The sequence below is a fragment of the Bos indicus x Bos taurus genome, chromosome 29, assembly GCF_003369695.1.
Source record: "Bos indicus x Bos taurus breed Angus x Brahman F1 hybrid chromosome 29, Bos_hybrid_MaternalHap_v2.0, whole genome shotgun sequence".
In the NCBI taxonomy this organism is placed as follows: domain Eukaryota; kingdom Metazoa; phylum Chordata; class Mammalia; order Artiodactyla; family Bovidae; genus Bos; species Bos indicus x Bos taurus.
In genome coordinates, this window is record NC_040104.1 from 699197 (window position 1) to 713374 (window position 14178).

Sequence of the window (14178 nt, forward strand, 5' to 3'; positions counted from 1 at the left end):
TCATGACCTACAAGACCTTCTAGAACTAACACCAAAAAAGATATCCTTTTCTTCATAGGGGACTAGAATGCAAAAGTAGGAAGTCAAGAGATGCTTGGAGTAACAGGCAAGTTTGGCCTTGGAGTACAAGATGAAGCAGGGCAAAGCTAACAGAGTTTTGCCAAGAAAACACACTGGTCACAGAAAACACCCTCTTCCAACACCACAAGAGATGCCTCTACATCTGGATATCACCAGATGGTCAATACCAAAATCAAATTGATTATATTCTTTGCAGCTGAAGATGGAGAAGCTGTATACAGTCAGCAAAAACAAGACCAGGAGCTGACTCTGGCTCAGATTATGAACTCCTTGTTGCAAAATTCAGACTTAAATTGAAAAAAGTAGGGAAAACCACTGGACCCATTCAGGCATGACGTAAATCAAATCCCTTACGATTATACAGTGGAAGTGACAAATAGATTCATGAGGTTAGATCTGATAGAGTGCCTGAAGAACTATAGACAGAGGTTTGTGACATTGTACAGGAGGCAGTGATCAAGACCATCCACAAGAAAGAGAGATGCGAAAAGGCGAAATGGTTGTCTGAGGAGGGCTTACAAATAGCTGAGAGAAGAAGTGAAAGGCAAAGGAGAAAAGGAAAGAAATACCATCTGAATGCAGAGTTCCAAAGAATAGCAAGGAGAGATAAGAAAGCCTTCCTCAGTGATCAATGAAAAGAAATAGAGGATAGTAATAGAATGGGAAAGACTAGAGATCTCTTCAAGAAAATTAGAGATACCAAGGGAACATTTCATGCAAAGATGGGCAGAATAAAGGACAGAAATGGTATGGACCTAACAGAAGCAGAAGATATTAAGAAGAGGTGGCAAGAATACACAGAAAAACTATACAAAAAGGATCTTAATGACCCAGATAACCATGATGGTTTGATCACTCACCTAGAGCCAGACATCCTAGAATGTGAAGTCAAGTGGGCCTTAGGAAGCATCACTATGAACAAAGCTAGTAGAGGTGATGGAATTCCACTTGAGCTATTTCAAATTCTAAAAGATGATGCTGTGAAAGTGCTGCACTCATTATGCCAGCAAATTTGGAAAACTCAGCAGTGGCCACAGGACTGGAAAAGGTCAGCTGTCATTCTAATCCCAAAGAATGGCAGTGCCAAAGAATGTTCAAACTACTGCACAATTGCACTCATCTCACACACCAGCAAAGTAATGCTCAAAGTTCTCCAAGCTAGGCTTTAACAGTACGTGAACTGAGAACTTCCAGAAGTTTAAACTGGATTTGGAAAAGGCAGAGGAACCAGAGATCAAATTGCCAACACCTGTTAGATCATAGAAAAAGCAAGAGAATTCCAGAAAAACATCTATTTCTGCTTCATTGACTATGCTAAAGCCTTTGACTGTGTGGATCACAACAAACTTTGGAAAATTCTTAAAGAGATGGGAGTGCCAGACCTCCTTACCAGCCTCCTGTGAAACCTGTATGCAGGTCAAGAAGCAACACTTAGAACTGGACATGGAACAACGGACTGGTTCAAATTGGGAAAGGAGTACATCAAGACTGTATCTTGTCACCCTGCTTATTTAACTTATATGCAGAGTACATCATGCGAAATGCTGGGCTGGATGAAGCACAAGCTGGAATAAGATTGCCGGGAGAAATATCAGTAACCTCAAATATGCAGATAACACCACTCTTATGGCAGAAAGCGAAGAAGCACTGAAGAGCCTCCTGATGAAGGTGAAAGAGGAGAGTGAAAAGGCGGGGTTAAAACTCAACATTCAGAAAACTAGGATCATGGCATCCGGTCTCATCACTTCATGGCAAATAGATGGGGAAACAATGCAAACAGTGAGAGACTTTGTTTTCTTGGGCTCCAAAATCACTGCAGATGGTGACTGCAGCCACGAAATTAAAAGATGCTCCTTGGAAGAAAAGCTATGACAAGCCTAGACAGCATGTTGAAAAGCAGAGAGATCACTTTGCTGACAAAGGTCCGTATAGTCAAGGCTATGGTTTTTCCAGTAGTCACCTATGGATGTGACAGTTGGACCATAAAGAAAGCTGAGCGCCGAAGAATTGATGATTTTCTCCAACTGTGGTATTGGAGAAAACTCTTGAGAGTCCCTTGGACTGCAAGGAGATCCAACCAGTCTATCCTAAAGGAAATCAGTCCTGAATGTTCATTGGAAGGACTGATGCTGGAGCTGAAACTCCAATACTTTGGCCACCTGATGTGAAGAACTGACTCATTGGAAAAGACCCTGATGTTTGGAAAGATGGAAGGCATGAGGAGAAGGAGACAATAGAAGATGAGATGGTTGGGTGGCATCACGGACTTGGTGGACATGAGTCTGAGCAAGGTCTGGGAGTTGGTGATGGACGGGGAGGCGTGCTGCCAGTCCCTGGGATTGCAAAGAGTCGGACAGGACTGAGCGACTGAACTGAATGAGAGAAAATTTGGGAAATTCACTAATCTGTGGAAATCAAACACCCTCCAAAAAGAGGACACAAGGGAGATTAAAAAAATACTGTGAGATAAATGAAGATAAGATCACAGCACAGCAGGGCCTTCCCTGGCAGTTCAGGGGTTAGCAGTCCTTACTGTCACTGCAGAGTGCCTGCCTTCAGTCTGTGGCCTCCGAGGAACTAAGATCCCACAAGCCGTGTGGTGTGGCCCCCAAAAGAGAAAAGGCAGATAGCCTTAGTAAAGACGGGTAAAGTAGATACACAGACGTCCAGGTGAAAACAGAAGCCATTAGGCAACTGGCAAATCAAAAACACAGTGACAGCCACTTCTCACACCCTAGGATGGCTAGAATTGAAATGACGGACGTAACAAGTGTCGGCAAAATTGTGGAGAATTGGAACCCTGGCTCTTTCATAGTGGTAAGATGGGCTTTCCTGGTGGCCAGTGGTGAAGAATCCACCTGCCAATGCAGGAGATGGAGTTTGATTCCTGTGTCGGAATGGCAGGAAGAAATGGCCGGAAGAAAATGGCAACCCACTCCAGTATTCTTGCCTGGGAACTCCCACAGAGGAGCTGGCGGGCTACAGGCCATGACGTCTCAAAGAGTCGGACAGGACGGAGCGAGGAGACGACCACAGCAGAGACGGTGCTGCCTTTGCGAAGACATCTCGTCAGTTCCTGCGAGTTAGACGTGGAGCTGTCATTCGACCCAGCAGTTCTAGAAATGTGGATTCACACAAAACCTTGTTCATAAATGTTCCTAGCAACATAGTCACAGTAACCAAAAAGTGGTAACAAGCCCCAGATTCATCAAGCGATGGACAGATGACCAAATGTGGTGTATCTGTATAACGCAGTATTATTCAGCGGTGAGAGGGGATGAGGTCCTGACCCAGGCTACCTTGAAACAGTTGTGGCGTCTTCTGTGAGTGCTGAAGGAGACTGGCCACAGAAGAACATGGACAGGTTGTTTGTGTGTGAGGCGTCTAGAGGAGGTGAGCCGTGGAGATGAAGAGTGGAGCCTGGCCGAGGAGGGAGGGGTGAGCAGTGACTGCTGGAGGGTATGGGGTTTCTTTTTGCGGAGATGAACGTCTTCCAAAATCAGACAGTAGCGATGGACGCACACCTCTGAATGTGCTCGAAGTCGCGGAGTTGTGCGCTTCAGATGAGTGAGTTGTGGGAACGTGAGTTACGTCTCCGTTGTTAAAATAAGACACACTGTTAGCGTTTGTCTGGACCAAGCTGGTTTTATCTTCTGTGGCACAGCAGCTCTCAGTGTTCCCTGAAGTCTTTGGTTCCCGGCCACTGTTTGAAGGATTTCTGCTCTGAGGCCCAGCCTTCCTGTGCAGTAGAGGTAGCATAAAGGGAGAACTCCGAGAATAGTCCTGACGGCCTGCCTGCGCTCAGGCGGTCCGTGGTGTGGCCCTCGTCACGCGCTGTGTGGGGCTCGGCTCCCGCGTGAGGCAGGAGAGGCCAGGCTCGGCCTGGGGCGCGGTCCTCCCCGCGTCCGCCCGCAGCACAGCCTGCTCTCTTCAGAAGCAGGCTTTTCTGTTGTCAGTTTTGGGCTTTTGGCTTCCTCAGGGAAGTCATTGTACACACAGACTGAACTTCTTTGTTTCAATCAAGTTTTATTGTAAATTTCAGACTTGTTGCTGTAAGATTTTTGCGGTTTGCTCTGTTAGTTCTCATGAGCTGTGATAGGCCCCTGTGCTTTTTGTTTGAAATTAGGCTATTCTGAGAACACTTGGCGCTGTAAGCTGAAGAGCTCAGCTAGCAGACAAGAAGGAGTCGTTACCCAGCACGTTGTGAACCAGCGTGTAATTCCAGGAGAAAGAACCGGGCAGTGATTGTAGAACTCCAGGCTGTTTTTCAAAGCCTGTCCCTTTGGAGTGCGTTCTTTGCTCCTGACCAGGTGCATACTGTAGCTTGTTTGGGGGTGGTGGTTGTAGGCTGGTCTGGGTTTCTCATTAGCTCCCAGAGCTCCGACATCCACTGTGTGAACTGCCTGTTAGAAGCTTGGTGTTTTCTGTGGCCGACAGGCCTGCCGTGTTCTGGTGGGGTCCGCACGGGGGTCTCGCTGCAGGCCTTTGAGGCTCAGCCCCACATCCGGCTGCTCTGGCTGCGGCCAGCCCGTCAGGATGGGCTTCTGAGTCAGGGTGGGCAGCCACCTCTCCTTCTCCAGGTCTGCTGCTTTTTCTGAAAAGAGCAGACTTTTTGCTACAGCTGCTCCCAGCAGTGTGGGCCGGTGGGGCTTGGTGGCGAGGTGCTTGGCCGGGAGGGCCGTTCACTCTCATGAGCCTGGGGGTGGCGCCGGGCTCGTGTTTCTCCCCGGCGTCCTCACCACGTGGAAGAGGGTGGCGGTGTGGTGAATTTAGGTCATAAGTGTGGATTTGGAAATGTTGATCTGTCTGTGGTGTGTCTCCCTCATGGCCTGTTCCGGGAGAGTCAGAACCTGAGCAGTTCCTGGGTGGTGGGGGTGGGGAGGGGCGTCCCCAGGCCTGTGGGGGTCCTCGGGCCTGTGGGGGTCCCCGGTCCTGTGGGGGTCCCCGAGGCTGTGGGGGTCCTCTTGGCCTGTTGGGGTCCCCGAGGCCGTGGGGGTCCCCGGGCCTGTGGGGGTCCCCGGGGCCGTGGCTCAGGCACAGCCTCGCTCTGCGGAGCGGGAGCACTGCCAGCCCGTGAGGGCCACTGTTCATGTCCTCGGTCCCCGAGGTGTCTTCCCCGGGTGATGAGGGCACCCAGGCACAGTCCAGCCAGTGGACCCAGTGGTCCAGCCCAGACCTGAGCCCCCTAGGGTCAGAGACCTGAGGAAGTCTCATTTTCTTCCTTGTATCAGCTGCTTTTTTTTCCCCAGATGTTCAAAGGATTTTTTTTTCTTTCTTTTTTGGCTGTGCCTTGAGGCTTGCAGGTGTGTTACCTGGCAGGGGACGGACCCTCAGCTGTCAGCCGTGAGGGCGTCAGCAGTTGTGGCTCGCGGGCCCTGGAGCACAGGCTCAGTGGCTGCGGCGCGGGCTTCGTTGCCCCGTGGCGTGCGGGACGCTCCTGAATCAGGGCCTGGCCCGCGTCCCCTGCATTAGCAGGCGTGTTCCTCACCCCTGAGCCGCCGGGGAGGCGTCTTCATTTCTGTTTGCTCTGAACGCTTTTGTCTCTTCACTCTTCGCACCTTCCACTTCTCCTCAGACCTCTGTGTGTGGCTTCTGCTCGTTTTCTTTCCGGCTGTGCTGCCCAGCTTGTGGGGCCTCAGTTCCCTGGGCAGGGATTGAACCCAGGTCCTTGGCAGTGAGCGCACAGGGTCTTAACAACTGGACTGCCAGAGAATCCCCTCTTTTTATTCATTTTTGAAATGATTTTTAAATTCTGTTTTACCTGATTTCTCTTACCTAGCATCTGAGTTGTTCTGTGAATTTTTTAGTCCCTTCTCCGCTTTTCTTGCTGTTCACCGGCTTGTCTGGGGCTGGAGGCTTCAGTGCTGCTCTGTCTGTGGGGCCGTCTGCCTGCTGCGTGGCATCTCTGTGTGGGCTGTGACCCGGTCCCCTGCGGTGTTCTTTAGGTGAGGTTAGTCCTCCGGACTGGGACACAGTCCAGGGTGGCTCTCCTGTCGCGCGGACGCCCTCCTCTGCTGTCTCCGCCGGGCAGTGCTCTTGGCATCTCTGAGCCAGGAGCAGTGCCCACACTCTGCCCTGTGGGGTCCCCTGGGTCTGTCCCTTCTGCCTCTTCATGCTGCTCATGGGGTTCTCAAGGCAAGAGCACTGAAGTGGTTTGCCATTCCCTTCTCCAGTGGACCATGTTTTGTCAGAACTCTGCACCGTGACCCGTCTGTCTTGGGTGGCCGTACACGGCATGGCTCCTAGTTTCATTGAGTTAGACAAGGCTGTGGGCCATGAGGTCAGATTGGTTAGTTTTCTGTGATAGTGGTTTCCAGTCTGTCTGCCCTCTGATGGAGAAGGATAAGAGGCTCGTGGAAGCTTCCTGAGGAGAGACTGACTGTGGGGGAAACTGGGTCTTGTTCTGATGGGCGGGGCCGTGCTCAGTAAATCTTTAACCCAATTTTCTGTTGATGGGCGGGGCTGTGTTTCCTCCCTGTTGTTTGACCTGAGACCAAACTATGGTGGGGGTGATGAGGATAATGGCGACCTCCTTCAGAAGGTCCCATGATGCACTGCTGCACTCAGTGCCCCCAGCCCTGCAGCAGGCCCCCGCCCACCCACGCCTCCCCAGAGACCCCTGGGCACTCCTGGGCAAGTCTGGGTCAGTCTCTTGTGGGGTCACTGCTCCTTTCTCCTGGGTCCTGGTGCCCACAAGATTTTATTTGTGCCGTCCCAGAGTCTGTTTCCCCAGTCCTGTGTAAGTTCTGTAATCAAATCCTACCAGCCTCAAAGTCACATTCTCTGGGATTTCTCTGTACCTTTTCCAGATCCCCAGGTTGGGAAATCTGTTATGGCTCCTGGTGGTGGATTAGTTGCTAAGTCTTGTGACCCCAGGGACTGTAGCCTGCCAGGCTACTCTGTCTGTGGGATTCTCCAGGCAAGAATACTGGAGTGGGTTTGCCATTTCCTTCTCCAGGGGTTTCCCGACTCAGGAATTGAACCTGGGTTTCCTGCACTCCGGGCAGATTCTTTGCCAATGGAGCTGCGAGGGAAACCTGTGGGGTTATGGGTCCTAGAACTTTACCATCGAGAATTTCTTTGGTATAATTGTTCTGCAGTTTGTGGGTCGTCTGCTCGGCAGCGCTGTGGTGGGGTTAATGACGACCTCCTCCACAAGGGCTCAGGTCACAGGCTGTGTGACCCGGGGAGCCACACCCGGAGCCTCTGCCCCGCGGCAGGCCGCTGCTAAGCTGTCCCTCGCGGGAGGCTCAGAGGTCTGGCTCAGGCTCTGGTCCTGGTGCTCACAAGGGTTTGTGTGAGCCCTCTGAGCGTCTCTGGTGGGTGTGGGTTTGATTCTGAGCGTGGTCTTGTCCCTCCTGTCGTCTTGCTGGAGCTTCTGTGCCCTTGGACGTGGGGTATCTTTTTTTGGTGGGATCCAACATTCTCCTGTCGATGGTTGTTCAGCAACGAGTTGTAATTTTGGAGTTCTCGCAGGAGAAGATGAGTGCGTGTCCTTCTACTCCGCCGCCTCGCCAGGTAAGGCACTGAGCATCACTGAAGGCACGCGGCTTGGAGTCTGGCGGGGAAGCACCGGAGCAAGAGTGAGCACGGGGACGCAGCTGTGCTGGCCTTTGGCCACCTGATGGGAAGGACTGAGTCATTGGAAAAGACCCTGATGCTGGGAAAGGTTGAAGGCGGGAGGAGAAGGGGACTAGAGAGATGGTCAGATGGCATCACTGACTTGATGGCCATGAGTTTAAGCAAGCTCTGGGAGTTGGTGATGGCCGAGAAAGCCTACGTGCTGCAGTCCGTGGGTTCACAAAGAGTTGGACATGACTGAGCGACTGAACTGAATTCCTCCTGCCTGCCCGCCGTGGTGTGTTGGCGTGAGGCCTTGTGGCTTTCAGTGCTTTCCTTGTCAAGGGAGCTGTGCTCAGAGATGCGAAGTCATTGTCCCTTGGTTGCAGAGCAAACCAGAGGCAGTGCTCGGATCCAGCCTTAGGGCCCCGCTCCAGAGCCTGCCCTTGTCCTTGGGAGAGCCTTCGCGCCGCTTGTGAAAATGAATGTGTGTGTGTGCGTTGCAAATCGGCCAGGCTTTGGCTAACAGGCCCCAGCTTCGTGCCCCCGCCTTGGAGGTAGGGCACGCCCCCAGGGCCCCCTCGATCCTGTGCCTCCTCCCCCTGAACTCCAGCCTCGTGCCTGCAGTTGTGGGGTGCCTTCCCCGCCGTGGGCAGTAGCTGTCGACCCCCTCCGTTCTGCATGCTGCCCTCTGCGCTCCTAGTCCTTTGTCATTTCTGCTCAGCTAAGTTCCTGCCACGCAGGCCTGTTTCCCTTGGGCTTGGCGGACAGAGCAGAGTTCACCTACCAAGGAGCAGCACAGACCAGTTCTTGCACTCTCAGGAGAAGCACACTCACACAGACGCACGCCAGCATGGGCACACGCGCAGCTGCGCCCGCGGGCACGCAGAGTGGCGCACGCCCGAGGCTGCCTGCCCGTGCTCAGGCCGCACTGTGGTGCCCCTGCAGGTCCTGTGGGCGGAAGGCGCCCACGGCCTGGTTCCGTAGCCCTCTCACCCAGTCGGTAAAGGCTGCTGCCGCGGGCGGTGCCTTTTCAGGAAAACTTCAGGAAGGTTTGTGCTTGACCCACTGCCCCGCCTGCAGCTTTGTAGGGTGCCCTTGAGTGCTGGGGCGCCTCTTCCGGAGGAAGAAGCCAGCACTCGGGGCTGGGAAGGAGAGTCCAGTCCCCTTGGCCTGCCCCTCGCTCACTAGAGCTGACCACTGTGCTCGTGTTAAAGACCCCCAGCCTCTACTCACCCCGAAGTCCCCAGGTGGAGCATCGTCTCCCTGAGGGCAGAAGTGTTTTAACCTGAGTCTGGGCACTTTGAGCAGTGCCTGGTGGGGGAGCTTGCGGCTCCGCCCAGCTGGGGCCTTGCTAGAATAGAAGGGGCTCGAAGGAGGATTCATTTTGGAGAGGTGCAGCCCTGTTTGTTAGCAAGTTAGTGGTGAAAGATAGCTGGTGCTGGGAGTTCCCTGGGAGGAGGTTGCCTCTCCAGCAGCAGTGGAAGCTGGGTGGTGGGCCATGTGTCTTCAGGGCGTCTGTGAGTGCCCAGCCTGTCGGTGGCCCCGGGGTGGTTGCTGTGGAAACCTCTCCTCCCTCTGGGGTGGGGACTTACTTGCCTGCATTCCTGGTTTGAAGCAGCATCGGGGACCTTACAGAGGGAGCGCACAGCTCAGCCTGCGGTGTGACGAGCAGCCTCCTCTGTGCGGTGCTGTTGAGACGTGTGGCCCCGGGAACGGCGCCTGCTCCTCAGGCCTGTGTACACAGCTGTCAGGGGGCTGAGATGAGCACACAGGCAGACCGTGGGGAGGAGGGTGAGGAGCGCAGAGCGGGGTGTGGGGGTGTGACTGTCAGCTAGTATGTCTTCCTTCCTTCTTTATGTAATGGACGGTCCCCAGACTTCACTGCTTACTATAGAAGGGCACCTGTCAGATGTTGTGGGTTGGTGAATTTCATAAAGAAAATTGGAAGCCTACAGTAGTTAAAACTTGATGCTTTAAAAAATGATCTTGAAGTAAAAGTCACCTTTTGGAGCAGTCGCTTAGCTGAGAGTGGTTTATCATGGAGCATGCTCAGCGACGCCGCGCGCCCGGCCCGGGACTGTGGCGAGAAGGCGAGCAGAGCAAGCTGCGCGCCGTTGGGGGGCTCCCCTCACTCTAGGAGCGTCCACAGACTCGCTGGTCCTGACGAGGGGCTGCGCCCGACCGATGGCCTCAGGTGGAGGCAGGTGGCCTCTCCCCTGGGCTCCTGTGAGCCTGGTCCTGCCTTTAGCGGATGTGTCACTGCTGTCAGGAAAGAGGTGTTTGTTTAGAAATCAGTTAAAGTAAGATGCCTTTGTGTTTTCTCTTTTTAGGCAAAAGTAAAGAAGCAGAAATAAAGAGAATAAACAAAGAGCTGGCAAACATTAGATCCAAATTTAAAGGTAAGAGTGTCTAACCGTTGTCCACACACAATATTCTTTTGCAAAAGGGACTTAATCTCTTAATCGCATCTTTGTTTTTTTCATTTCAAATCAGAGCGAAGGCCTCAGTACAGATGCTGTCCTGGCTCTGTTGATGTTTAAAGTAAAGCCGGTGGTTATTCTGGAGTAGTTTGATGGTCTGTGTAGAGTTGATTCTGGATAGCGGGGCTCCTCCCCCGTCCAGCCTTTTCCTGGAGCTGGGAGGACTCTGGCTGGAGCAGTCCCCACCGACTCTGCTCCACAGGGTGCAGGAGCTCCAGCCAGCTCCCTGACGGCGCTGGCCTGCTCTGCGTGGGCGCCGCGCTTGCCTGAGCGCTTCCTGCCGGCGGCCCCTCGCCTGTGTCTGCGCGACCGCGCGGGCCCTGCGCTCAGTCTCCGCCCCACGCCGGCCAGCCTGGGGGCGGGCGCTCCCTGAGCGGCCTCATTCGGGAGCACTGTCAGGTGTGGATTTTCGTTCTTGGGACATGTTTATGAGTCCCGTAGACTTTAATTTTTCAGTTAATTTTTACAAATTTGAGACCTGGTTCAAATCTCTGAGCAGACCTTAGCCGGAAGAGTGGCTGAAGCTGCCTAGAAAAAGTGCGTTGAGGAGAGGGCGAGGCGAACCCACCGAGCCGGAGGGACCGCGGACTGCAGGGCTGCCGGCGGGTGCTGCCTCGGGCCAGCTCGGACATCCGTGCCGGCAGGACGCAGGCCCTCGTGGGGCCAGGACTGTTCCTGCCGGACTCGGGGAGGCATCTGTCTTACTGTTGGCCAGTCCGGGGATCCTCTGGGAGGCCTGAGAAAGCCTTGGAATTTTATGTGGAGTGCTTTGCTTATATGAATGTTTCGCGCGCGCGCGTGTGCGTGTGCGTGTGTGTGTGTGGATGTCTATAACTTTCATTGCTTAAAGTTTTTGAAAATTGACTTTTCTGTGGAGCAGTTGTATTTATTTTTAAATTTTTATTGGAGTGTAGTTGTTTTACAATGTCAGTTTTTCTTTTTTTAAATTTAGTTGTTTTTGGCTGCTGCTGGGTCTTCCTTGCTTTGGCAAGCTTTCTCTGTTGATGCAGGCCGGGGGCTTCTCTGGCGGAGCACAGGCCCGGGTGTGCCGGCTTGAGGTGGTTGTGGCGCGGGGTGAGCTGCTCTGCAGCACGTGGGCTCCTCCTGCGCCAGGGATGGAGCCCGCCTCCCCTGCACTGGCAGCAGGCTCTCATCCCCGTGCCGTCAGGGGCGGCGGTGTCGGTTTCTGCTGTACAGCAGGGCGAGTCAGCTATGCGTGTTCATGCGTCCCCTTACGTTTGGATTTCCTTCGTGTCACCACAGATCACTGAGGAGAGGCCCCGTGCTGTGCAGTAGGTCTTCACTAGTTACCTGGTTTATACATGGGTGCTAACGCACTTCAGAAGTGTTTGACTTTTTGTGACCTTGTGGACTGTATGTAGCCCGCCAGGCTCCTCGGTCCATGGGATTTTCCAGGCATGAATGCTGGAGTGGGCTGCCATGCTCTCCTCCAGGGGATCCTGACCCAGGGATCCAACCCTCCTGCATTGGCCGGTGGATTCTTTACCACTAGTGCCCTCTGGAAACCTCCATGTGTGCACGTCACGTGCAGTCTCCCCGGTGCTCTTGGGTAGCAGTTTCATGCTCCCAGCAAGATTGAGAGGGAGGCGCAAAGGTGGCTCAGGCCCCCGCTGTCCCCACGCGTCCCGGCGCACGCCTTTCGTCACAGCCGCACACGGCGCGGCTCCCCGTCGCGGACGCCCTTGCTGTGTGCTGCCTCTCCCCTCCCGCCGCAGCCCCGCACCCTCTGCTTTTTGTCCTCTCTCCATGGTTCACCTTTTCTAGAACGTCACAGCGCTGGAGCCACACAGTATGTGCTGCTCTCGTTGGCTCCTCTCGCTTGGTTTATGCATTTAAGGTTCCTTCGTGTCTCGTTGTGGCCTGACAACTCATTTCCTTTTACACGGCTGACACTCCATTGCTCGGTGTACCGCCGTTCATTCATCCATTCACCTACTGAAGGAGGACATCTGGGTTGTTTCCAGGTGTGGGCAGCTATGAATAAAGCTGCTATAAACATCAGTGTGCAGGTTTTACTGTGGTTGTGTTTTCAAGGAGCGTGACTGCGGATCATGTGGTGAGACTGTGTGCACGTTTGTGAGAAGCCGCCCAGCTGTCTCCACGGTGGCTGCACGTTCGCACCCCACCCAGTGGACCCCTGTCCTTCACCATCTCCTGGAGCTTGCTCAAACTCCTGTCCACCAACTCAGTCAGTGATGCCATCCAACCATCTCATCCTCTGCCGTCCCCTTCTCATCCTGCCTTCAGTCTTTCCCAGCATCAGCGTCTTTTCCAGTGAGTCAGTTCTTTGCATCAGGTGGCCGAAGTATTGGAGCTTCAGCATCAGCATCAGTCCTTCCAATGGATATTCAGGACTGATTTCCTTTAGGATGAACTGGTTTGATCTCCTTGCAGTCCAAGGGACTCTCTACAGAGTCTTCTCCAGCACCACAGTTCAAAAGCATCAATTCTTCGGGACTCAGCCTTCTTTATAGTCCAGCTCTCACATTCATACATGACTACTGGAAAAACCATAGCTTTGACTAGACAAACCTTTGTCGGCAAAGTGATGTCTCTGCTTTTTAATACACTCTCTAGGTTTGTCATAGCTTTCCTTCCAAACAAGTGTCTTTTAATTTCATGGCTGCAGTCGCCATCTGCAGTGGTTTTGGAGCCCAAGAAAGCCTGTCACTGCTTTTATTTTTTCCCACGTCTGCTTGCCATGGAGTGATGGGACCAGATGCCATGATCTTAATTTTTTTTTTTTATGTTGAGTGTCAAGTCAACTTTTTCACTCTCCTTTTTCACCCTCATCAAGAGGCTCTTTAGTTCCTCTTCACTTTCTGCCATCATAGTAGTGTCATCTACATATTTGAGGTCGTTGATATTTCCCAGAAATCTTAATTCTAGCTTGTGATCCATCCATCCCAGCATTTCTCATGATGTACTCTGCATGTAAGTTAAATAAGCAGGGTGACAGTATACAGCCTTGTTGTACTCCTTTCCCAATTTTGAACCATTCCATTGTTCCATGTCTGGTTCTAACTGTTGCTTCTTTCCTGCATACAGGTTTCTCTGGAGACAGGTAAGATAGTCTGGTATTCCGGTCTCTTTAAGAATTTTTCACAATTTGTTGTGATCCACACAGTCAAAGGCTTTAGTGTAGTCACTGAAGTAGAAGTAGCTGTTTTTCTGGAATTCCCTTGCTTTTTCTATGATCCAGTGGATATTGGCAATTTGACCTCTGATTCCTCTGCCTTTTCTTGGTCCAGCTTGTACATCTGGAAGTTCTCAGTTCATGTACTGCTGAAGCCTAGCTTGAAGGATTTTGAACATAACCTTACTAGCATGCAAAATGAGCACAATTGTGTGGTAGTGTGAATATTCTTTGGCATTGCTTTTCTTTGGGATTGGAATGAAAACTGACCTTTTCCAGTCCTGTGGTCCCTGCTGAGTTTTCCAAATTTGCTGACATATTGAGAACAGCATTTTAACAGCATCATCTTGTAGGATTTGAAATAGTTCAGTTGGAATTCCATCACCTTCACTAGCTTTGTTCCTAGTAACGCTTCCTAATAAGGCACACTTGACTTCACACTCTAGGATGTCTGGTTGTAGGTGAGTGACCACACCGTCATGGTTATCCGGGTCATTAAGCCTTTATCATCTAGTTCTGTGTATCGTTGCCACCTCTTCCTAATCTCTTTTGCTTCTGTTCGGTCCTTGCCATTTCTGTCCTTTATTGTGCTCATCCTTGCATGAAATGTTCCCTTGATATCTCTGATATTCTTGAAGAGATCTCTAGTCTTTTCCATTCTTCAGAGTCTTGGATGGTGGTTATATGGCAACCCACTCCAGTACTCTTGCCTGGAAAATCCCATAGATGGAGGAACCTGGTAGGCTACAGTTCATGGGGCCGCAAAGAGTCGGACAGGACTGAGCGACTTCACTACTATCAGTCAGGAGGATTTTTGTCTCCAGGGACAGAGGCTGACCCACCTGGGTTTGGTGAGCTGCTGCCACCTACTGGGTGGAGGCCAGGCAGGCCACCAGA

At 52.4% G+C, this 14178-nt stretch overlaps 1 protein-coding gene across 4 annotated transcripts in view; it reads left to right on the forward strand.

Annotated features, from left to right (window-relative positions):
* AP2A2 (adaptor related protein complex 2 subunit alpha 2) overlaps nt 1-14178 on the forward strand; it is a 67525-nt gene that overhangs the window by 19744 nt on the left and 33603 nt on the right. For 3 of the 4 annotated variants that reach the window (XM_027531347.1, XM_027531348.1, XM_027531349.1), the window contains exon 2: nt 9975-10043. In XM_027531347.1, coding sequence (XP_027387148.1) covers nt 9975-10043 — 69 coding nt within the window. Of the gene's footprint in view, nt 1-3422; nt 3475-9974; nt 10044-14178 lie in introns of those variants that run through there. The other variant, XM_027531351.1, reaches the window with a different exon arrangement.